The sequence below is a fragment of the Larus michahellis genome, chromosome 7, assembly GCF_964199755.1.
Source record: "Larus michahellis chromosome 7, bLarMic1.1, whole genome shotgun sequence".
NCBI classification, from domain to species: Eukaryota; Metazoa; Chordata; class Aves; order Charadriiformes; family Laridae; genus Larus; species Larus michahellis.
The window spans coordinates 58,730,178-58,754,895 of record NC_133902.1 but is presented as its reverse complement, the minus strand read 5'-3'; the positions used below and the strand labels follow the sequence as shown (position 1 = coordinate 58,754,895).

General features: G+C 38.2%; 1 protein-coding gene across 50 annotated transcripts in view; it reads left to right on the top strand.

Annotated features, from left to right (window-relative positions):
* NEB (nebulin) overlaps nt 1-24,718 on the top strand; it is a 124,142-nt gene that overhangs the window by 17,939 nt on the left and 81,485 nt on the right. For all 50 annotated transcript variants that reach the window (XM_074594102.1, XM_074594101.1, XM_074594097.1 and 47 more), the window contains exons 20-48: nt 353-664; nt 797-1,003; nt 1,673-1,777; nt 2,140-2,247; nt 3,074-3,385; nt 4,580-4,786; nt 5,026-5,130; nt 6,183-6,290; nt 7,118-7,429; nt 9,013-9,219; nt 9,961-10,065; nt 10,211-10,318; nt 10,709-11,020; nt 11,750-11,956; nt 13,504-13,608; nt 14,423-14,530; nt 15,980-16,291; nt 16,434-16,640; nt 17,103-17,207; nt 17,927-18,034; nt 18,844-19,155; nt 19,351-19,554; nt 19,898-20,002; nt 20,799-20,906; nt 21,281-21,592; nt 22,293-22,496; nt 22,851-22,955; nt 23,051-23,158; nt 24,346-24,657. In XM_074594102.1, coding sequence (XP_074450203.1) covers nt 353-664; nt 797-1,003; nt 1,673-1,777; nt 2,140-2,247; nt 3,074-3,385; nt 4,580-4,786; nt 5,026-5,130; nt 6,183-6,290; nt 7,118-7,429; nt 9,013-9,219; nt 9,961-10,065; nt 10,211-10,318; nt 10,709-11,020; nt 11,750-11,956; nt 13,504-13,608; nt 14,423-14,530; nt 15,980-16,291; nt 16,434-16,640; nt 17,103-17,207; nt 17,927-18,034; nt 18,844-19,155; nt 19,351-19,554; nt 19,898-20,002; nt 20,799-20,906; nt 21,281-21,592; nt 22,293-22,496; nt 22,851-22,955; nt 23,051-23,158; nt 24,346-24,657 — 5,430 coding nt within the window. The remainder of the gene's footprint in view (nt 1-352; nt 665-796; nt 1,004-1,672; nt 1,778-2,139; nt 2,248-3,073; nt 3,386-4,579; nt 4,787-5,025; nt 5,131-6,182; nt 6,291-7,117; nt 7,430-9,012; nt 9,220-9,960; nt 10,066-10,210; nt 10,319-10,708; nt 11,021-11,749; nt 11,957-13,503; nt 13,609-14,422; nt 14,531-15,979; nt 16,292-16,433; nt 16,641-17,102; nt 17,208-17,926; nt 18,035-18,843; nt 19,156-19,350; nt 19,555-19,897; nt 20,003-20,798; nt 20,907-21,280; nt 21,593-22,292; nt 22,497-22,850; nt 22,956-23,050; nt 23,159-24,345; nt 24,658-24,718) is intronic.

Below are 24,718 nucleotides of genomic sequence, written 5' to 3'. Positions count from 1 at the left end.
CCCTGAATTCTCTCTATCCTTAATTATAGGCCTGATCATAGATGAAAGACTCACTGGGTTTTGGGTATTCTTGGGGGTGGCCTCGCAGAAGTCCCTTAGTATTTTAAGACTCCTCTCCCTCTTGTGATCAGTACAAGTGAGATAATACTACTTTGAAAGCTAATTAACTGATTTGTGTAGCAGTGAATTGTAAAGAGATATGTGTCTGGCTTTATTGAGATGTATAGTCATTGACTTAAATGTGAGGGATACTCTTTGTAGAAAACAAAGTGTAGCCTTTGCTTTTAGTTTACTTATTGCTAAGTTACTACAGTTAAGATTATATTCTCCGTGTTCTATTCTATTCTAACAGGTAAACTATAAAAAAGCCTATGAACTTTCCAAGGGGAAACTCGTTGGATTCCAGAGCCTCCAAGATGATCCCAAACTTGTTCATTACATGAAGGTAGCCAAGCTGCAGTCTGAACGAGAGTACAAGAAAGATTATGAGAAAACAAAAACTAATTACAACATTCCAATGGATATGGTCAATGTTGTTGGTGCCAAGAAGGCTCAAGAGATTGCCAGCAATGCTAATTACAAGAACCTCATACACCACTATACTTATTTACCAGATGCAATGAATGTGGAGCTGACCAAAAATATGATGGAGATTCAGAGTGATGTAAGTAAAACCTCATGTGAACAGAATTTTTTTGAGATTCCTTAAGCAAAAGCTGTGAAGACTCAGGAGAGGCCCCTGAAGTGTTTTTTCTAATTCCTAACTTCTAAAACATTGTTTTCACTCCTTTATTAGAATGCATATAAAGCAGATTATAATAACTGGATGAAGGGCATTGGTTGGATCCCCATTGGCTCACTAGAAGTAGAAAAAGCTAAAAAAGCTGGAGATGCCTTGAATGAAAAGAAATATCGTCAGCATCCTGACACCATTAAATTTACAAGTGTGGTGGACTCTCCAGTAATGGTCCAAGCCAAACAGAATTCAGTTCAACTCAATGATGTAAGTAGAGAAAGAAATGGGTGTTAGAGTAAATTAGAGATGTATCTACTGAAGAGCTGAGCATTGTCTTTAATTTTTTTTTAAGTACCATTAGCCTGGAAGCGTTTCTCTGTGTCGTCATGGTTTTGTGCTCTGATTTTGCCCGAATTTCCTGGTATAAGTCTACAAATCTCTAAGGAAATCATGTGGCTTTTTCAGTTCAAATCAGTTGATTCTGTACATTTATATTTTAAGTGCATTTGAAATACATGTGATTTAAGAAATGTGAAATTTTCACATTGTTTATTGACATTTTACCACCTACAATAGTGAATGAATTACAGAATGTTTGATGAATCACAATATGTCCATTATTATAAATCAGCAAGCTTTGTTTTATGTTATGCTCTCCTACCATCCCGTTTTATCCCACTCTTTCAGAAATGGGTTTTTATGTCCATTAAAGGGCTTAATTTTACTGCGTAAAGACTGCATAGAGCTTTTATGGTGCGTTCTTTCTATCAATAAGATCAACATTTTGTATGAAAAGTGCAGCCTCGATCTTTATGAGATAGGTGCAAATGTACAGTTATTGGCAAAATCAATCATAAACCCTCAGTTAATTTACGGTGAGCTGGGGCTAGCTATAGAAGGAAAGAAGGATTTATTTCTATATCATATATTTTACAGAAACTATACAGATCTTCTGGAGAGGAAGTTAAACATAAATATACTCTTACCCCAGATGTTCCACAGTTTATCCAAGCTAGATACAATGCAGCTAACATCAGCGATGTAAGTGACTTCTTTACAACATGTTTTCACATTGTTCTTGAATTTTTGAGTAATACGTTAACAGATGCACTCATATTGCAGATTCCTTTCACTGATATGCAGTTCTATATAATCAACATGTATCACTGTAATTTTTCATTCTTGGTATCATTTGAATTTCCAACTGGATACCATTTAATAATGTAATCATTTAATTAATTTAATCAATAGATAAATCTGTTCGCATAAGTGAAGACGGATAGTTGTATACGATCTCCACTGCATCTGCTTCTAAAGAATTGCTTGGAGTAGCTTAGGAGTAGCTTGAATAAAGTTAATGTGATTACTTGATTCTCTAGAATAATATGGATTTTCTTTTTTAGGCATATTATAAACAAGGCTACCATGATCTAATAGCTAAAGGGAACAATGTGTCACTTGATGCAATTCCCATTACTCTAGCCAAGGCTTCAAGAAACATTGCTAGTGATGTAAGTATCTATTGCGGGTACGCTTTTCTTAGGCATTGAATAAAAAAGTTGTCTGTTCTGGGCCATGTGGTAGACCTCATATGTTGCACAAGTGTCACTAGAGTCAGTATTATGAGAAAGAGATTCTTAGTCTTTCCCAAAGGCTTAGTTTGTATAGAACTTTTTTTATGCTTGTCTTGTTTGCTTTAGATAGGCAAATGCTATTGCACTGTTTCTTTACTCACTTTTCACAGGAGAAATGAAATCAGTAGTTCTTGCAATCATTTTGTGACAAATTTCCAGAAAACACGCTACATTAGCACCTATTTACAGACCATGAGATAAGAGGTGCTAAGGGTGCTTTTGGTTATACCGCGGAGCATGACTTATACATGAATCAGAAGGCCTTATAGTGCGAGTTATATAAAGTGGGATATGTTTCAGTGGTTTCATATAACTAGAGGAAGCTGTCCAGTCGTACTGCATTTGTTTGATATTGCTTTCACATGACTGAGAAGGATTGTCTCAATTATTCTGACATTTTTCATACACACCTTTCCACACAGGAATGCTTAGGAAACATTTTCCCTTCCTTACAAGAAAAGCTAATTGTTGATAAATCTTACTGTGGTGTGTGTAACCTGTCATGTACAGGCTTAGATGGTGGAGCCAGAAAAGCCAGTGTAGGTACAGTCACTGAGTGTGTCATTTAGGAGAGTTTATCTTCCTGAATTGCTTGCAGCTTCGTTTTCCAATGAAAGTCATGAGAGCTTTTCTTTTCTTTTGCATTAGCGTGGATATCAAGAGCCATGCCACAGTACATTTGATCTCTTTCCTCTGTTTCTAGTATAAATATAAAGAAGCATATGAAAAGGCTAAAGGAAAACAGGTTGGTTTCAGAAGCCTGCAAGATGACCCTAAGCTTGTCCACTACATGAATGTAGCAAAGATTCAGTCTGAGCGTGAGTACAAGAAAGACTACGAGAAGACCAAGACTAACTATCACACACCTCCTGACATGTACAGTATCCAGGCTGCTAAACAGTCTCAGGATGTAGCTTCCAATGCCCACTACAAAAATCTGATCCGTCACTACACCTATCTGCCAGATGCCATGGATGTTGAGCTTGCAAAGAACATGATGCAAATTCAGAGTGATGTAAGTATTTCAATGATCGCAATTTGATGGATGGTTTCCTGCACACTTTGAAAAATAGAATATATAGTTTATATTCAATGCAAATTGCCATTACTATATGGGAATGGTCTGGTTTTCTTATGTCTTGGGGAAGATCGTTAAAAGTTTTATCAGCTGGTGGTGGCATTTAGAAATACCAAATTCCATGTGAGTTCTACTCAACAGGATTTTGATGTTGGCATATCAGTGGAGAGCAGACTGCTGGAATATTGAATTCAAATTAACTTTTTTTTTTCACATTTCCTCAGAAAACTTTATTTTGCAACTAACACAATTTTGCTTTATTCTTTAAGACTTCTTTTAAGTTGTCTTGCTTTATCTTCACATGAGATGGATATGATAGTGTAGTTGGACTATTATTAACTATTTAGGATGAAGGAGTGGACAAAATAACTATTGATATTATTAGAAATACATTCTGGAGATCTCTCCTAGGATGTTCTCGGTCCTTCTTGCAGGTACAGAGTTTCAAATGGTTATTTGGGCATACATGCTTGCACTTTGCACCTCTTTGTGTACTGTGCAGTTTTTCTCTGGATGGATCCCTGTGGAGAACCACTCAGAACACAGAAGGGTCTTAAAAAAGAGTGTCCACAATAATCTTGCGTTCAGACTGTGCATTAACCCTGTCTGAATGGTTATATGGGATAACCTTCTGCATATTTTGTAGCCAGGATAAATTTTTCACTTGCAGTCTGTGAATTCTGCATATTTTATTGTAGGAAAAACTATAGGAAGAAAACCAAAAACTGAGCCTCTGCTCTGTGGACCTTTGCATAAGGCCAAGTCTCGTAGAGTCTGCTGAAACATAGAACAAATTAACCCATGTTAAATGGTCACCGTTTGGTAGTTTAGAAGTTATTAAGAATTGAAGGTTCATGAAATTTTTCATGTGGGTAAAGAAAAGGAAGGTCAGTAAATACTGAAGGGATGTTACAGTTTATAAGAAATGACTCATGATGAAAAAAACAGCTTGTTTTCTTCTTTATGAAATCACAGGGAATCATAACAAATAGCTGTTGTTCTCTTCAAGGATTTATAAATATTTCCTGCTAATGTAGAACAAACTAGCTAGACTATGCGATTATTGTTTTAAACAGAATGATTACAGTTCTGTGGGAAAATCTTGGTCCATGTTGGCTTTCTCTCCTTCAGAATGCGTACAAACAAGAGTATAACAGCTGGTTCAAGGGTATTGGATGGAGTCCCCTCGGTTCTCTGGATGTTGAAAAAGCTAAAAAGGCTGGAGATGCATTAAGTGAAAAGAAATACCGTCAGCACCCAGACACCATCAAATTTACAAGTATACCAGATTCAATACCAATGGTTTTGGCTCAGCACAACACCAAACAACTGAGTGATGTAAGAAATTTTTCATTATTAATGCAATATAGTGATTTTATTTTTTTTGCCATATTTATGATTTAAATGTTACTGTCTGATATTCCATCTAAAAAACCCTTTAAATTTTAAAAACTGTAAAAATAGTACAATTGCAATTTGTTGGTAAGAATTAAGCATTGTTGCATTGTCTCTATTTGTTAACACTAACGTTACCTGCCTTGTACTTGTCAACAATATTTGTTTATTTTTCCTTGCAGGTAACATATAAGCAAGAGGGTGAAAAAGTAAAACACAAATACACCCTGGATCCTGATGTTCCTCAGTTTATTCAAGCCAGGGTCAACGCCTTCAATTTGAGTGATGTGAGCATATGACCAATAGTTTGTTCAGTAATATATTTGTCATTTACTAATAGAAAAAACAACTTTTATTCATTCATGCTATGATACTGAATATAGAAATGTACAAGCTCTGAATGCAGCTGAACTTTTACTTCTAGAAGTCAGTGAGTTTTATGCTTGTTAAGCTAATTTTTAAACTGTCTGAGCACTCATGAACATAAACGCATTTCAGTGCTTTATTGCCGAACTACTTGGATAACGTGAATGAGAAAACCAGCATGACTCACTATTCAAATTCTTATAGGTAGGAAGACTTATGTCATTTTTATATAAAATACATTGCATAGGCAAGCAGGACAAGTTCACTGTATGTTGCTTTGTGCTCCTATATTTCAAAAGAAATTAAGTCATCCAGTGGAAAGATAGTAATGCCTTTTTCTGCCATTCAGCTACTGGTCTGCCTGCTTTCCATCACTTCTTGCATCCATCCAACACCATAAAGATCTCCATTGATTGTGTCAGTTTTATTGCCTTAGTGATGTTAAAATTTTTGGTGGCATTATCAGGCCTCCAGGAACTAGGTAAAAGCTGACATCTCCTTTAATCCTATCCCGTAGAAAGCCTAGAAATACTATTAGTCTGTCCGTACGCTCACTGCTGACAAAAAGTCAGCCAGACTGCTTTCTTCAGTCACTTAGGACCACAAGCCTGATTTTGAAGCTAAAAGGAAAAAATTTCTGAAGGTTTGGTCAAATGAAAAAGGGTGTTGCTTAAGTAAGGGCAAAAATGCTACTGATAGAGTTGTTCCACGTAAAAATTGGAAAAATTGCTTATGGAGTTAATGATTTAGCTACATTAAACTGGTAGTCTTGAAGGACTCTTCTATATTAGTAATAGGTTTAGTTATCATACTATAACCGTAGTTTGTGTACAGGTTAATGTTTTTCTTTGCAATTGCACAGACTAAACTGAATATTTTGATTCCTGTAACTGTAACAAAAATATAGGCTTAAACAACTGTGTTAAAATTGCTACATGTAACATTGTGAACTGGTACCTTTTTTCCCTATAAGGCTAACTACAAAGCAGACTGGAAGAAAACCATTGCCAAAGGATATGATCTGAAACCAGATGCCATTCCTATTATTGCTGCTAAAGCCTCTCGAAATATTGCAAGTGATGTAAGTATAATTTACATGAAGTAGAATACATACATCTACTGCCTTCCAGCTTTCTGTAGCATATTATGCTATAGAGCATATGCTGTCAACATATAATGGTATAGACACACTTAGCTCTGAGAACTGAAACTCCTGATACTGTTAAGTAACAAATTAATTCAGATTTTTACATGAACCTCTGAAAAAACCTGTTTGGTTGGAAATACCTTTTAATGTGTGTGAGTGCTGGTGAGCTGGGGCTGCTTATTATACATGCTTCAAGTATTCATCAGCTTATTTGAAAGTTCCTTTGTTATAATTTATCTATGCTGTATTCTTAATTGCTGGAGACCTGTACTTCTGCTTGTCTGGCATTCACGAGCTGCACAGAAATGTGGCTGTTCTCAGGCAGCTACATCAATTGGCGATAGTAAAGCTTGGTGTGCTGTCTGACACAAACTCTGAAAGGAAATTTGGAACACAAATAAATTCACTAACTTTAGCAAAAGCTTGCAAATTATTTCCATTCCCTACTTAAACATGCCCCCCTCCAGTAGCTGAATATTGGGATATCCAGTTGTTTAGTAGTCTTGGGCTTTTCAATAATATATTATTATGCTAGTCTTTTAATGAAGAGCTGAATGTTCCTGGGAGTTAGAAGTCTATGGCAGTAAAGTATAATATGGCAGAAGCAATGGCAAGAGAGGGCATGTAACTGCATATCCAGATTTAGATTGATACCAGGGGTCAAGACACGCTGAGAAATCCTGCAATCCTCTTATTTTTTTGACCTAAATAATCCTGTGCTGTCTGAAAAACAATAAAGCTTTCTTTTCCTTTTTCTCTAGTACAAGTACAAGGAATCGTATGAGAAAGATAAAGGCAAACAGGTTGGATACCGTAGCCTGCAGGATGATCCTAAACTTGTTCATTACATGAACGTGGCCAAACTGCAATCGGATCGTGAATACAAGAAGGACTATGAAGTCACCAAGACCAAATACCATACTCCTTTGGATATGTTCAGCGTGACGGCTGCCAAGAAAGCCCAGGAAGCAGTTACAAACACTGGCTATAAACAGCTGATTCACGATTATACACTCTTGCCTGATTCTGTGAATTTGGAGCTATCAAGAAATGTGATGCAGCTTCAGAGTGACGTATGTAATGATTAATCAGCTCATTTTTTCTCTTCTCAGAGTGACTGTGTTACATTATTAACCTTTTAAGGCTAAAAAATTAACTATTTTGGATTAACAGTAGATTGACATGTAAACGCCTGGTCTGGAACCCTGTGTTTTCCAAAGATTATCAAAATTATGTGTAGTTGATAAGTTCTAGGGTACTTAACTAGCAAATAACAACTTTCTTTGTTTCTCTACATACCTGGCTAATTCTCAGCAAATGAACATGTTTTTCCAATTCATTTATTTTTTGTAGTTGGATTTGCAATTACAGCATGTTATTCATAGGATGACAGAATCATAGAACCATTGGGTTGGACGGAACCTCTGGAGATCATCTAGTCCAACCCCCCTGCCAGTTATTACTGTGATTATTATTTGTATTGTCAGAAATTGTAGGTTATGTACAGTGTAAATTCTGACTATATTTTATTTAAGTTTACCGAAAATGTACATTTTGTATGTTTGTATTATACCTAGGGATTTGAGACTTATTTAGTTTGTTCGCTTTTCCTTCCTGCCTTTATCCTCTAACAGATGCATATGCCATGCATGATAAGGAGTCATGCAAAAGCTTTGTAGTTTCCATTGGGTTTTGTGACTCGTTTCCATTTTTTTCACTATTGTAACTTTAGGGTCTGCTTGCTTATCCAGGAAGTATTTCGTTTAATCTGCATTTTTTTAACAGTCCTCTGACAAATTTGAAATTCTTCAAAATGTTAATAATCTGGTTGAAATTGTTCTTCAGATTCTAAGCATTGTTTGGAGAGGGTAATGTGCATATTCCCGTTGGTCCACAGACAGAGGGATCTGACCTTTAGACACTGTTCTTTTCAAATACAGAATTTTTTCTCTCAAGTTTTTTGCTTGCCCATTGTATTCTTACCCAGCCTGGCTAAATTGGCTGAGCTTGCTTGGCTGTCTAACTCAGGATGTTTGCAAGGAGAGAAACATGATACTTGAGGACAGATTTTGCCCTGTATACACATGCTATGAAAGTATGTGGTCTTTTTCTCAAACTCTGATATTCTCCCTGTTATTTCTAACACTGCAGTTCAGGAACAGGTTTATTTCCACAGCATTCCTGTACCTTTATCTGTTCTAAAAGCCCCGTCATAAAGTATGATTAAATAGGAATGGTGTCTATTCAAGATGGTGCAGAACCAGGTGATTAGGAGAAGTTGGTTTTCTCTGAATTAATTCTTTTGCAAACTGAGTCTACTAACAAACAAGAATGTAATTTAAAAAAATTATTATGTTTTTGTCAGATTTTCATATTTACCACTCAGAATTTTTTGTAAGGTCTGTGCGTTTGGTTTGTAGTGTGAGTTATACACATTGGTTTAGTGAAAAGAATTTCTTTATCCCTAACAAATCAATAGTTGTTAATGTTATGCAAAGAATTTGGAAAACAATAGATGTTATAACATGCTTGTCTACATTTTCCTTCAAAAATGGATGACCAGGTTACATTTTAAGAAGTTTTACCTGGTCTTATGTATGTGGACGTTCTAATTTTCCTTGTCTCACTGTGTTTTTCCTTGTTTATTTTTTAAAAGAATGTGTACAAAGCAGACTTTAATAACTGGTTGAGAGGAGTTGGCTGGATACCAATTCAGTCACTGGATGTAGAAAAGGCCAAAAAAGCTACAGAGATTCTCAGTGAAAAGAAATATCGCCAGCACCCCGACAAGCTGAAATATTCTATTACAATGGATGCAATGGAACAAGTGCTAGCTAAGCAAAATGCCAAGACCATGAATAAGGTGAGAACTTCTTCAAATGATCATGACTAAGTCAGAGATTGGGTCTTTGTCTTGCAAAATTGTAGGACAGCTGCATTCTCACTGAAGTCTTTAGAATTTCAAATGGGTGTTGTGGTTTGCTTGGTTAAGACTGGACACTAAGAGATGATGGAAGCCTCAGACTGTATTCATAATTAAGGTAGTTTCATTTTCTGTTTATAAAGATTAAAGATTTCTCTTTTGTGTTTGTGAGTAAAGAGGTCTTCTCCAGATCTATAATGCTTTGGTAACCTTTGCTATTTTTCTGCTATGAGTATTCATAATCAGTGAGATGAAAAAACCCTGACATTCTGTCTGTTTTGTGCAAGTTTTCTTGAAAAGTGGAGTTCTACAAATGTGTCCCTAGTTATCTGGGACACCACTTATACATATTCCATGTTTTCCATGGAAAGAGGGTGTGTGAAAAAAACCAAAATTTGTGCTTTGCATTAAAGCAGGGAAGAACGCAGACTGAAAATTTCGGTTTCAGTATTTATTAGTTATCAAAACATACTTTGCAAGTTTCCCCAATAAAGTACTAAAGAAAGAGGAGGAATATAATATTGCCACTTGGCAGTTCTGTTTCTGAAGATTATTTGTCGTGCTTATGGAACTTTACTGTACTGTAAAATATTATTTCTTGCAAATGAGCAAAATGAAAGCAAGCTCTTATTTTATGAGTGCAATGCCTTTTCAATGCTAAATATGACTTTGTAATTGCAGAGGCTCTACACCGATAAATGGAACAAAGAGAAGACCAGCATTCATGTTATGCCAGATACTCCAGAAATTCTGCAGTCTAGAGTGAACCAGATCACCATGAGTAACGTGAGTTACCGTGCTCACAGTGGGCATTCAATGTCTGTGTGTAATTTTTATGTCCTTTTTGAAAATATTTAAATTCAGATGTAGGGTACTTCAGTAGTTCTGCCTTCATAATAGAGTACCTCTTCTCTTTTGCATTTTAAATTAGAAACTATACAAAGCCGACTGGGAGGAAGACAAGAAGAAAGGTTATGACCTGCAGCCAGATGCAATTCCAATAAAAGCAGCCAAAGCCTCCAGAGACATTGCAAGTGATGTGAGTTTGATTGCGTGATGGTATGCAGAGCAGCTATAAAGACAAGCAGAACGTTTTCAAAGTGCTCTGTTATGCTCAAATGTGCTTTTTCAAGTATCTTGACTTGTCTAGGTTTCAGCTATGTGCTTGATGAGATAAACCTTTCCAGTATTTGTTCTCCAGTGGAATAACACTGAATTGTGCTTTTTTGCTCTTTGTTCAGCAAGCTGCTGAGCTTCATGTGCCTGTGTTCAATGGGCTATTTTGTAAGACTGAATACATTTAAATGACTAAACCTGAAATCTTGTGATTATAAAGAACAAATATTTTCAGTTTTTAGAGGTAAGATTGAACTTCTACTGCGTTTTTTTGATTTAAGTTTTTGATGTCCTTTCTCTTTCCTGCTGTCAGTATAAATACAAACTAGCCTATGAAAAAGCGAAAGGAAAGCATATTGGGTTCCGCAGCCTTGAAGACGACCCCAAGCTGGTGCACTTCATGCAGGTGGCTAAAATGCAATCTGATCGTGAATACAAAAAAGATTATGAGAAGGCAAAGACTAATTTCCATACTCCAGTTGACATGTTCAGTGTTGTGGCAGCCAAGAAAGCACAGGAAGTGGCTACAAATGCAAACTACAAAAGCTTGATCCATACCTACAATGTTTTGCCCGATGCTATGAGTCTTGAATTAGCCAAAAACATGATGCAGATACAAAGTGATGTAAGTGAGAGATTCTTCCATCTTTGCATTTTGAATACAATGATGTTTAGTTTACGAAAGCACATTGTAAGATAAATAGTACTGTTTTCTTAGTGAAATTAGTTCAGTTATGTACTTAATTGTAGTAAATGAAATGAGACCTGCAGCAATGATAGCTATTGTTTTTTCCTAAGACTCTGAAATATTACATTACACCTATTGCTAAAGAATTTGGGCTCAGAAATAAGAAATGTTATGTATAAAATAAAATGGATATTTACTGTTTACGCATCCCATCAGTCTCCTCAAGAGTAATGCTTGTGTGCAGCCAAGACAGGAAAAGCTTCACTTTTCATTAACAGCTTTATCTTATACTTCCAAAAAGATATCTTTTCACAAAAAGGGGAAACCAGCTAAATAGCTATAGTCTCAGATTTTCTAGGATATTTAACCTCTAGAGAAGAGGGCTTTTTTTTCTCAGTATAGTGGTTCAAGAGTAATGTAATCTCATGCGAGCAAACGATATACATCATAAGGAGGATCTGAACACTGTATAAAAGGCAGAGTAATAAAATAGACACCACTGCAGCAAATGAGTTTCTAAATAAACCTTGAATGCGTCTTGATACTGTTTGCCTCTTTTTAGAATAAGTGCATTCAAAATCTAATATTCATTAAACACAGAAAGAAGTGTCATGATTTAAAGACTTTTTCATGCATCTGATTATTTTCTTTTCTTTCTGCTTCCAGAATCAATACAGAGCAGAATATGATGAAAGTATGAAGGGTGTTGGATGGATGCCACTGGGGTCCCTGGAAGCTGAGAAAAACAAAAAAGCGATGGAAATTATTAGTGAAAAGAAATATCGCCAGCATCCAGACAAGTTGAAGTATTCTGTTCCTATGGATTCCATGAACATTGTTTTAGCTTTAAATAATGCTAAAATTATGGATGAGGTAAGAAAGTGCGCATCAAAATTCATTCAAGTTTGCAGAAGTAAGAAACAGGCTATGCCTGATGTAATAGCCAGTCCTATTGTATGCATAGCTTTGGAAATTGTTGATTTTGGCAGCTAAGAATATGCTTGACTGTCATTGTATTTCTTCTTAATAGGCCTTTGCTATACCTGAAAGCAAAGCATGACCCTAGTATTTCTAAGAAATACACATAAAGACAGACCTGGGGGTTACATTTTATTAATAAAGGTTATTCAACATAACTGAATGTAGACTTCTCACAGTTTAAATCTAGGGGCTAAGAATACCGGAGTGATCTCTTTCAGAAATAGGATTTAAACTTCTAAATGTGTCATCTGTTTCATCTGATGCCTGTTACATTAATATGAAAATGCTACATGATATGAGTGCTTTTATAATGAGATATTTATTTTCTGATTCTCCTGCTGAACTGATGTGATCTTCTGGTGTTCTTTAGAAATGTCTAGACTTCATCTGCGTTGTAGTTACAGGGACCATCAGAATCTTATGTGCACTTCCCTTAGCTCTGTCTCCCCTAAGAAAAGCTCTATTGCCTCTCTCAACTGATACTTATTTTCCAGGAGATAAACTAATAATGTTCCACTTGTAACAATTTTTTTGTATGTACCTTCTGACTTGGCTTTTAGTTGTGGGTTAACTCCGGTAGGCGGCTGAGCACCACACAGCCACTCACTCGCTTCCTCCCTTCCGCCCCAGTGGGATGGGGGAACAGGAAGTGTAGAGTAAAAACAAGAGAAGTTGTGGGTCAAGATAAAAAGATGTTTAATAAGCAAAAGTGAAGTGGAAGAAAAGAGAAAGAAAACAAAAACCCCAAGTGATGCAAAAGCAATCACGCATCACTTCTCACAGGTAGACTGATGCCCAGCCACTTGCTGAGCAAAAGATATGTGACATCCCTAAACCCTCTTTTCCTCCTTTTTATTTGCTGAGCATGATGTATATGGCATGGAGTATGTCTTTGTTACTTGAGTTCATCCGCCTGGTTATATCCCCTCCCAATGTCTTGCACACCCTGAAGTCCATTCACTGCGGGGACAGGGAGGAACAGAGGAGGCCTTGATCCTGTGCGAACTCTGTTCAGCAACAGCTAAAACAGTCGTGTGTTATCAGCATTGTTTTAGTCACAAATCCTAAAACACAGCTCTACTCAAGCTGCTATGAAGAGGCTTAACTCCATCCCAGCCAGACCCAGTACATTTTGAAACCTGTTATTTTGTGCTGTTGAATGTGCTTGAACACACTGCTGGGCAAGAGACAGCAATAAAATACACTTGCAAGATTGGTATTTCTTCCACTTTTGTTTCAGCTTCACACAATTAACTTCATAAGAGCTATTCCTGCTTCACACTGCTTTTAAGTTCCAAAATAAAAAGTCAAATGCTCCTACCATGTTAGTAGTTGCATCATTGTAAAGAAAGTTTATATTCCAAATAGGAAATATCCTTTTAAATTGTTTTATTTAATTTTTTGTTTATGTTGACATCTCTTTTTTTCTATCCTTCCAGCACAAGTACAAAGAAGCATGGGAAGAAGACAAAAAGAAAGTTCACATCACACCAGATATTCCACAGATTGCTTTAGCAAAAGTTAATGCATTTAATTTAAGTGATGTGAGTACTGTTTGTAAGACTAAAACTCTTATTTTTTTATTAGAAGTAAGTGAGATGACAGCATACAAAAGTCTCCCTAATTCTCACTTTGCTAACCTGGAGTAATTTCATAAAACACTATTAATTTTTCTTTTCCCTGTTCCTTCCCCAAAGTTCAATGCCAAAAGTTGCCAAGAAAAAGCTATAGTATTTATAGTCAGATTATGAAGTGTTCGCGTGGGCCATTAAAATATAATAGTTACTCACAAAATAGTAGAGTTTGAGTACTATCCATGTTTTTACTGTATTTATTACTTTATTACCCCATGCGCAGTTTTTTGTATGGGATTCAAAATTCTTTCTTGCAGATTGAACCTATTCTTTCAGTAACAGATGATACTATAGACGATTTTTCAGTAGCCAGTTGCTAAATCAGCATAGGCTAAATAAAGTATTGTTTGTGATTGTGCACATCCTTAATGTGCACAGAAATAGACGTGTTTATCTCATTTTTTTAAAAGCTGACATGCTTATAGATGTAACTTTTCACCAATATTTGTGCATCTGGGAAACAAATGCAATTTATTGCCCTTTTGTTATAGATGACTGGCAGTGATTGTAGTGCGGTCCAGCTGCATTGCTGTATGATACTAGGATTGCAGTTAATTTTGAAGGAGTATTTGCTTCTGTGTGCCTGAGTGCCTTAAACAACTGTTCAAGGAGTGTTAAACATATGAATAGTTTGTGTTTCAAGTTACATAAAATGAGTAGAGTTTTATTTCAGTAGCTGTGGTGTATTTTGCTTTTTTTAAAGGATGTTTCTTTCTTTTCACAGAAAATGTACAGACTTTCATTTGAAGAATCTAGGAAGAAAGGGTATGATCTCAGAGCTGATGCTATCCCTATTAAAGCTGCCAAAGCTTCTAGGGATATTGCTAGTGATGTAAGTTCTCGAAAGAAAAAAATGATCCATTGCAGATATTGTGAAACATTCCTTTCTTGACAGAATTGAATTTTATATGCCAATTATATAAAGTCTCTTTATTGTCTTGCTTGTAAATAATTCTGACATATATGATATATATTCTAATACATTTTCTAACAGGGTTAAGAACAGTTACTTTATTAGAAAGCTAAGGAGATGTATGAGGGACTTTTAGAAAGAAAAAAAGCTAATTCCTCAGTGTGATGGCGCTTGGATACTTTATAAATGTATGTTGTCTATTTGTAGTTTAGGTAGAAACTACTGATTGTTCTTAGAAATATTTGAAAAAAACCAGATGCGGATTTAAATTATTTTTACTGCTGTGGTACAGTTATCTTTATTCCTTTGTTGAAAATCCCATTAAATTTCTTGGTGCAGGAAATACAAGTGTCTGGAATCGGGACCATTCTGAAATCCTCTGTGTATCAGTGATGAGGGATGTGGCAGGGGCAAATCCAGCCTGAGAGGGGGGTGAAGTTAGGGCCTAAGGACATGCTGTTTATTCTGCCAGTTGGGTTTTTTAAAACATAGGGGATATTGCAGACACTGCAAAGTCAATTTGCTCTGCCACTCCTCTAAGTCTGAGGGGCAGATACTTCCATTCTGAGTTCTCTCCAAGCAGTAAGCAGTGAAGGAAAAAGGAATTGATGCTTGGTCTGTGTAGTTCATTGTCCAGACTTGATTAGAGATTGAGGAAGGGGTTAAGAATTTGAACTATTGGTTTTATTAAACAAAAAAATGCAAAAGATCTTGGGAAATGTCTTGAATTTTTTAACCATCTGAAGAAGTGAACCTAATGGAAGCGGTGATTTGATCTCTGATTTTATGGTTAGTCTTTAGATGTGACCTCAAGCGTTCTAAGTATGGTGCAGACTCCCACAAAAGTAGTTCCCTAAGCCAAATCTTGGAAGCAGGATAGCAATAGTAACAGAGAACTGTGTGGGTTAATGTGTCCTGGTTCTAGTGTTTGTGATAGCTCATCTTAGAGCTAATATGGGTATCTCTAAACTATAGTGTGAAAAGAATAAAAAGTGCACTTTTTTCCAAAGAACTGCCTTCAGCAAACAGGATCTTATGTGTTCCTTTGCATTTTGCTTTCTGTAACTATGTTTCATATTATAATTGTGTCATTTAGAATGAGATTAGAAAGCAATCGAACCCCATGCAGGAGCAGAATAAACTATTGCAAGGAAATTTCATTTATTAAGAAAATGTTTTAAATGTACTTCTTTTAGAAGGGATGCTAGATATCTGTTTTGCTTTAGAGTGCACCGTAAGAGTAGGTGGACAAAGCCACCACCTCTATATGCTTTGTGATGTTTTGTGGGGTTTTTTTGTTAAAAGATAGATATTGCGTATTCAACAAATTAAGTAGAATTAAAATCTCTGTCTCTGTTCTCTTCACAGTATAAATACAAATTAGGTTATGAACAAGATAAGGGAAAACTTGTAGGCTTCCGCAGCCTTCAGGATGATCCCAAACTTGTCCATTACATGCAAGTGGCTAAGATGCAGTCTGATCGTGAATACAAGAAAGCTTACGAGACAAGCAAGACACATTACCAAACGCCTTCTGATACACTCAGCATCGTGGCAGCTAAGGAGGCACAAGGTCGTGTAACCAATACTAACTACAAACGACTGATTCACCAGTACATGCTTCTGCCAGATGCAATGAGTTTAGAACTGTACAGAAACATGAATCAGATACAAAGTGATGTAAGTTTGTTTTCTTTCTGTCAGTCACAGCTGTTACTTTTTTCCCTGTTTTTTCATTATGCCTGTGTTTTGGAAACAACAAAATTATTTTGTGTGAGTCATTAGTAAATTTTAAACTATCCTTTTGTGTTCTGTTTGGCAGAATGAGTACAAGCAGGATTACAATGAGTGGTTCAAGGGTATCGGTTGGAGTCCTGCTGGTTCTCTGGATGTGGAGAAATCTAAGAAAGCCACAGAAATTGCGAGTGATCGTAAATACCGCCAGCATCCCAGCATGTTCCCCTTTACAAAACAGAATGACTCCATGGACATGGTCCTTGCAAAGCAGAATGCAAATATAATGAACAAAGTGAGTATTTATGGGGAAAAATTAGGCAAACGTTCACACAGAATCCATTTCAGTAAACAGTCACCGCCTTTATGTAGCAGTGTTTCCCTACGAAAAATAACTGTCATTTACAGGTTCCTCTTTTTTAATTTTTTTTCTTAATGAAACACTCAGTTACTGATAAATAGAGTTGGTTAAATCAATCTTTTCTCATTTCTACCTCACCAACGTCTGTTCTTCTCATTTGTGTATAGAAATTACTGGCCCTGAAAATCTTGATAATTGGACTTCATTGGAAGCAAGACTGGATCCTAATTCAGCTGATTCTGAATTAGGTCATTGCGTAGCAAAATATATCTAAGTCAGCAGCTTTGTCTTTTTACCCATCCATATCCAAAGTGCGCAGATGGCGATGGTGAAAACCTCGAAAGAGCCATCATTTGTCATTTATATTAACACATCTGATGTTACTTTTTTCAATAGCATGCTTATACTGAGGCTTGGGAGAAGGATAAAATTCAGGTTCATGTGATGCCAGATACGCCAGATATTCTACAGGCAAAACAGAACAAGGCGAACTACAGTCAGGTAGAGTTTTTTAATACTTCCTATTGCATTTTAAGTTACTATCTACCTTCTTCAAATTTAAAGGTGCCTCCCATTTCAAAGTATGTAATTTGTATAAGTTAGAAGAAATGGAATAGGGGGTTTAGAACAAAGGCAAAATTTTTTGTGTGAGTAATATTTTCAGAGTAGCAATAGGTAGCATCTTCAGGGTAACAAACAACCTAAATTACATTATAATGTATGGAAAATGTAAGTCCTATTTTTGAAATGTGGATGTGCATAGTCTATACCCTGTGCTTACCTTAGAAATCAACCATGAAAAATTCCTTCCTATAAAATTACAAGTTCATTGAGTATATTTTTACTTAGATATGGGAAAAGAAATACATGCAGCAATTCTCAGTTTTCTGACAGCTTTCAGATATGAGAAAGTTACAATTGTTCCAATATAAAATACTTAGGTTTTGCTTTGCATGACTGCTCAGGGGCGTATCTTTTACTTGCAAGTGCTGGTACTTAAAATCAACTGTGCACAAATTGAATTAACTATTAAATGGCTACATTACAGCCTTATTAATTAAAATTTTGTTAAGCCAATTGAAAAGTTTTCAGTTATCCCAGATGTATATATTTCAGATTCCCCTGATATGTTTCAAACCCCAAAGATCATTAGCATATCTAAATAGAAGGTGACGTATGTATTACTAAGACTATTTAATTAATATTGTTTTCCATTTTAGAAACTATACAAGCTTGGCTGGGAGGAAATGATAAAGAAAGGCTATGACCTCACACCTGAAGCCATTTCAGTGAAATCTGCCAAAGCTTCAAGGGACATTGCAAGTGATGTAAGCAACATTTCTAATTCAATATGAATTGCACTTTATCTAGTTGCTATAACTTACAGCCGCACTCAATCCAGATACACCTCTCGGCGAAGGAGTGCCTTGGACTAGAAAGCAAAACTGCTGACAAAGCTCTTTCCTGGTCTGCCAGTGAAGAAAACAATTCAAGAATGGTTGCTCTGACATCTTGACAGTTCCAAAGATTTTGATCCATCCATGAAGTGGCTAGTCATACAGAGTTAGGGGTTGTCTGCTCTTTTGGATGTTACATTTTCAGAGTAGCAGCAAATTTGCTTCAATTAGCTGATCCCAGTGCCCATACTGAGAAATCCCTTTTACAGCTCTGAAGTAGACACGGTGACACATGTATTGCTGTTGTCATAACTTGTATGAATACAGCTCCTGCATTTATGGAAGAGATTTTATTAATCATTAGGAAATGTTTCTAATGCTTAAGCATCTGCATTTTTCATTGCTGATTATTTTATTCATCAAAATATTTCAGTGTGTCAGCCTTTGGGAGTTCTGAACAGTACGACTGTATGAATCAGATGACACAGGCGGCTGTTTATAGCCACGTACTCTGCCTCTCCAGGGACTCTGTTCATTCCCAGGGAGAGCATTCACTGGCACCAAGTGATGCCCATTAATCAAGGGGCTACTAAAACTTTCATGAGATGCCATAACAAGATGGTCTTTTCATTGGTAACGAGAAACATTAAGCTGAGTGAATATCCTGATGTTTTGCTTATATATTTTACCATTGTCTGTTTCTTACTGTAATTTCAATAATGCAATCTTTATAATTTTAGTACAAGTACAAAGAAGGTTACCGCAAGCAACAGGGACATCACATCGGATTCCGCAGCTTACAGGATGATCCTAAGATGTTGTGGTCTATGCAAGTCGCTAAGATGCAGAGTGAGAGGGAGTACAAAAAAGATTTTGAAAAGTGGAAGACAAAGTTTAATATGCCTGTGGATATGTTAGGCTTCCTTCTGGCTAAGAAATGTCAGGAACTGGTTAGTGATATAGACTACAAACAGATACTACACCGCTGGACTTGTCTGCCGGACCAGAATGATGTCACACAGGCAAAGAGGGTCTACGAGCTTCAGAGTGATGTAAGCTTCCTCTGGATTTAATTAATTTAATTTTTGTGAGATTTTTACTGCTCATTCAAAAGTGTCTTTAATAACTCTCTTTTGATGTCAGTATAGATCAGACTACAGCCGAAATAACAGTTGGTCTTTTAATATTTTTTAATAAATGAACAGGGAAATAATCCAGTATGGTTTTGATTTTGTTTTCCTTAACAGAATTTATATAAGGCAGATCTACAATGGCTCAAAGGCCTTGGATGGAGTCCTTTGGGATCTTTGGAATCTGAAAAGAACAAGAAAGCTTCTGAAATACTGAGTGAAAAGAAGTACCGGCAGCACCCAGATACTATTAAGTTCACAAGTATCCCAGACGCCATGGATATCGTTTTAGCAAAATCTAATGCCAAAAATAGAAGTAATGTAAGTTGCCTTTAAAGACAGAATATATGATTCAGTAAATAAATACATTAATATACATTTGTCAAAAAGATCTCCATATCAGAACATGTGCTTAAAATAAACAAACATCAGATGTTTACAATCAGTGCCTTGCTGCTCAGTTGTCAAGAAGTGCTATGCCTTGCTTGGAAGATTAAGGTCTTTAGCGTTGCATAACTTATTCTGTAATAACTGCACATAAGACACTTACTCTGTAGTATGGAAATCTATTGTCATCATGCTGTTTCCTTGACATTGCTGAATTTACTGCTATGCGTGGGAGCCTTTTATCAGACAAGGTATTTTTGTTCGTGTCTCTTTTCAGATACTGTATAGAGAAGCTTGGGACAAGGACAAGACTCAGGTTCACATCATGCCTGATACTCCTGAAATTTTGCTGGCTAAATCAAACTTAATTAACACAAGTGATGTAAGTTTGTCTCTACAATTATTTTTTTTTATGGAATTTGAAATTACCTATTGTGGCTTTAGTTTAAAATGCAGTACAGTAATTTTGCAATTCTAACAGCTGTAAGCACACCTGTGATCTTTTTGTGTGAAAATCGTTATGGGCCGAGAAGCCCGAGGGGAATTGCTAAAATATAAAGCAGAAGTGGAGCTGCTAGAATATAAAAAATACCACAAAAATATTCGACACAAGTTAGCAGTTTTCTCTTTCATCCCTACTGATCATATTAACATTGTAGATACGTGTTTAGTACTTTTTAGTAAGCCTGTCATTCTTGTTAAAATGTCTGGTTATGTTGACTTCCCTCTTTAGAATTACATAGGATTATGTAATTTACATCAAATTCCTGGCTATAATGGAACAAATATAGACTACATGCAAAGATAAAGAAAAGTTAGCAGCTCTGTCATAGGAAATCAAGAAGACAAAAATAATTGCAATTGAAATTGGATGTAGAGAATCATGGGGTTGTATTATTCACCTCTCTGGAAGACTAGGAATCATTCAGAATGGTAAATTAAGTAAAAGAAAACTTTGATCTCAAATGAGTTAATCAGAAAACATACAGATAGTAATTTTAAAATATTGTATATCATCAGTTACAAAATACACATTATTAAAGGTATTTAATCTGATGAATGAGACTGTGTTTGGAATCTCATACTTTATTTTCAATAGTCGGGAGGAAAGTTGTAGCATTGAAAAACTCTCTAGAGAGCTTTATTTCCACTAATTATTTTGAATCCTTCTCCAACAGAAACATTACAAGTTAGGATATGAAGAACTGAAGAGGAAAGGCTACGATCTTCCTCCTGATGCTATACCCCTCAAGTCAGCAAAGGCATCCAGAGACATAGCTAGTGAAGTAAGTCTTACGCAGTGAAAACGATAATGGGGCATAGAGCTGGTACACACTTTTGGGAAAAGATGTCTTCTATTTAAAAGGAGACATCAAAAATTTTATCAGGCATATATTGCTGCCCAAACCAGAGGCTGTATAACTCTTAACGGTATAAAGTTAATTAAGTTAAATACAATAATTTATGAGATAATATATAACTATTAAAAAAATCAGATAATACCTTCTGGACATGCAATAAAACACTAAAATTCATGGAAGAATATAAAACAGAATTGAAGTATATTACCTATGAAAATTTAAGTGACTATATTATCAACAGAGAAATTTACACTACAGCTTGAAAAATATGGATAATTGTTGTTTCTGCATTCAATTAGTACCAATACAAAACTGCGTACCGCAAGCAGCTTGGCCACCACATAGGGGCCCGCAACATAGAGGATGATCCCAAGATGATGTGGTCGATGCACGTAGCCAAGATCCAGAGTGACAGAGAGTACAAGAAAGCCTTTGAGAAGTCCAAGACGCACTACAGTACCCCAGTGGACATGCTGGGAATCGTGTTGGCCAAGAAATGTCAGGAGTTGGTCAGCGACGTGGATTACAAGCACCCTCTGCATCGGTGGACCTGTCTGCCCGATCAGAACGACGTTGTCCAAGCCAAGAGAGTGTATGACCTTCAGAGCGATGTAAGTTGTTCTTTACTGGCTGTGTGAAAGCCAGAAGTCTCTCTTGTGGTGTTGTGTTCTGTTGCTTTGTTGGGGGAGGTCCAGGTGGGGAGCATAAGTCTGGGCTTTTTTGAGAGATTAAGATTGTTGTGGCTGTACTGTCTTGCTGAGAGTTGCTGTTGTGAACGAGTAGGGATGAAGCGTGTGTGGGGGTGTCATACTTTATAGTCACAGAAGAGTCCTGTGTTGCTTTGAGCACTTGGTGGGAGGGTTGCTGCAGGTGGCTAGAGCTCTGTGTGGCAGGGGAAGAGCAATGGAGTCAAATATGTTCTTTTGGAGGACTGAGAGTGGGCAAAGGCAAGCCGTGTGTGCAGTTGTGAATGGTATGAAGAGCCTTATGTGGTGAGGTAAAGACTCTTCCCGTACCACTGCCAGCTGGGGATTGCTGATTGTGGTCGCTCTATCCCAGGGACACTAAGGCTTATATGCAGAAGATGGTGGAGGGAAGGCTTTGTGGATTGCTTGGCACCTGCTTGTGCTGTTGTAGGCGTGGGGAGCTGGGATCCAGGGGGCTTAGCTTTACTGGGAGTGCCTTCATGGTAGCTGGTGAGTTAACAGAGGGGAATGTGTTTTGTTCGGCAGAGCTTCCCTTGGTAGGAGGAGAGGTTGCATGGAGGAGGGAGGTTGCTGAGGTGCTTTGTGTCCTTGCCTGTCCTTTCAGAATGTGTACAAGTCCGACCTGCTGTGGCTGAGGGGCATTGGCTGGTCCCCAAGTGGTTCGCTGGACGATGAGAAGAATAAGAGGGCGAGCCTCATCCTGAGTGACAAGAAGTATCGACAACACCCAGACACCATCAAATTCACGAGCCTTCCTGACTCGATGCCTATGGTTCTGGCAAAGCACAACTCTGAAATCATGAACCAGGTGAGATTGCCTTGTGTTTGCCACGTGAAGGAAACGAGTGCCTTCCTTTCCCAGGATGTTGGGCCCTCTCCTTCCAGGGCCGGGGTTTTGCAAGGGGTGTATTGCGTCCTCTTGCATCAGGGATTTGTGTTCCTTGCTTTTGATCAAATTCTCTTTTGTGTGGTTGCGTGAGTGATTGGGTGCAGTGTGTAGAAGCAAAGGGTGAACCGTTGGAAGGTTTTGGGAGAAGAAAAGACCTTCCTGAGTCGGTGCAAAGTAGAGGCCCATTGCTTCAGTTCCGTGGGCTAGGTTGCTCTTGGAGTTTCTTTCCCTGTGTTTGCGAGATCTTATTTCTCGTTGTTCTCATTTTTTCAGCGCTCGTACGTAGCGGCGTGGGAGAAGGATAAAACCAGCGTTCACATAATGCCGGACACACCTGGTATTTTGCTAGCGCAGCAGAACAGAGTGAACTTCAGTGAGGTAGGTGTTTGAGCTGGGGTTAAGTGTTGCTCCCTGGACACTGCCATGGCCCAGGCAGAAGTGTTGTTTGAGGGGAATACTTGTTTTTCTTTCAGAAACTGTACAAGCTTGCGATGGAGGAAGAGAAGAAAAAGGGCTATGACATGCGGGCAGATGCCATTCCGATCAAGTCTGCTAAAGCTTCCAGAGATATTGCAAGTGATGTAAGTAGGCAGGAGCCCTTGGTGGCACGGTGTGTTGCACAGTTTCCAGGCGGTTGCTGGTGAAGCCCGGAGTTTGCAACCTCAGCCCAATGGAGGCAACAAAGCGCTTGCCTGTCATAGCCATTCAGCTGGTCCATAAATGTGTTGGCTCTGGAGGGTCTTCCTGTAGCTGTCCCTGCACTTTATGGGTGTGTGTTGTTGCGAGGGCGTGCGTAGATGGTGTAGGGTGTAAGTGTGGGAGCTGCGTGATGGACATCCTCCAAAGCGGTGTCCGTGCTGGGCTTGTGGCGGCATCTCCTCATGCAACAGCCTGTACTTTTGAGGTGGTGTGCTGCCCCCGAACTGCCAGTCTGCATGGCCCTGATGTTGCAGCTCCACAGCTGAGCTGGACATGAGGAAAGGAAACCCAAAGCAAGTTTTGTGTTTTAACCTGGATATTTATCATTTTTATCTGGTCCAGTCACAGTAAGCCACTCGTTACTGTGCCCCAGAGCATCTTTTCAGGCCTGGGCTCTGCAGGAGTTGGACTTACTCTTTAATGCAAGGTTCTGTAGTTCATGTTTGTTCCCTTACTGTATGGACCTGAGTTCAATCTCTCCACAGTCTTACTTTACATTTCAGTAAGAGGTGAGGGAAACCGTATTGTGTTGGCCCTTGTCACTTCCCAAGCTTAGTGGCTGCAGGCCTGCAGATGAGGACACAGATGGGGCTGCGAAAATTAGTCCTGAGCACTGTGCAGCAGAGCCTGGTGCAGTGGAGTGTGCAGCTGGTGTGGGCGATGTGGGTGAGGGCAGCCAGGTCTGTGCAGGATGAGGCCCAGGTTGCCTGCTGGAGCAGTCTGGTGGGTTTCCCCAAGTTTTGCATCCCAGCTGTTGAGGTTGTTTCTCCATGGGGATGCTTAGGTTGTATGGAGACCCGGTCTGCTGGCATGCATTGCCCCTGCTCCCTGAGCTAGCTTGGTTGGAGTGGCTCTGTTGGCCCTCCATGTGCCTCCTGTGGCCCAGTGTAGGCTTGGGGGGGACAGAAATGTAGGACAGAGTGGGGATATGCTGTGCTTAGACACCTCTTCCCGTGGTGATCCTGCCAGGCTCCATTAGCAAAGCGCTTGCTCCCAGGTGCTGCTGGAGAATAGTGTCAGAAGGGAGAACAGCTGTCCTGACACTTACTGAGCCTCTTTAACCCTGCAGTACAAATACAAAGAAGGCTACCGCAAGCAGCTTGGCCACCACATAGGGGCCCGCAACATAGAGGATGATCCCAAGATGATGTGGTCGATGCATGTAGCCAAGATCCAGAGTGACAGAGAGTACAAGAAAGCCTTTGAGAAGTCCAAGACGCACTACAGTACCCCAGTGGACATGCTGGGAATCGTGTTGGCCAAGAAATGTCAGGAGTTGGTCAGCGACGTGGATTACAAGCACCCTCTGCATCGGTGGACCTGTCTGCCCGATCAGAACGACGTTGTCCAAGCCAAGAGAGTGTATGACCTTCAGAGCGATGTAAGTTGTTCTTTACTGGCTGTGTGAAAGCCAGAAGTCTCTCTTGTGGTGTTGTGTTCTG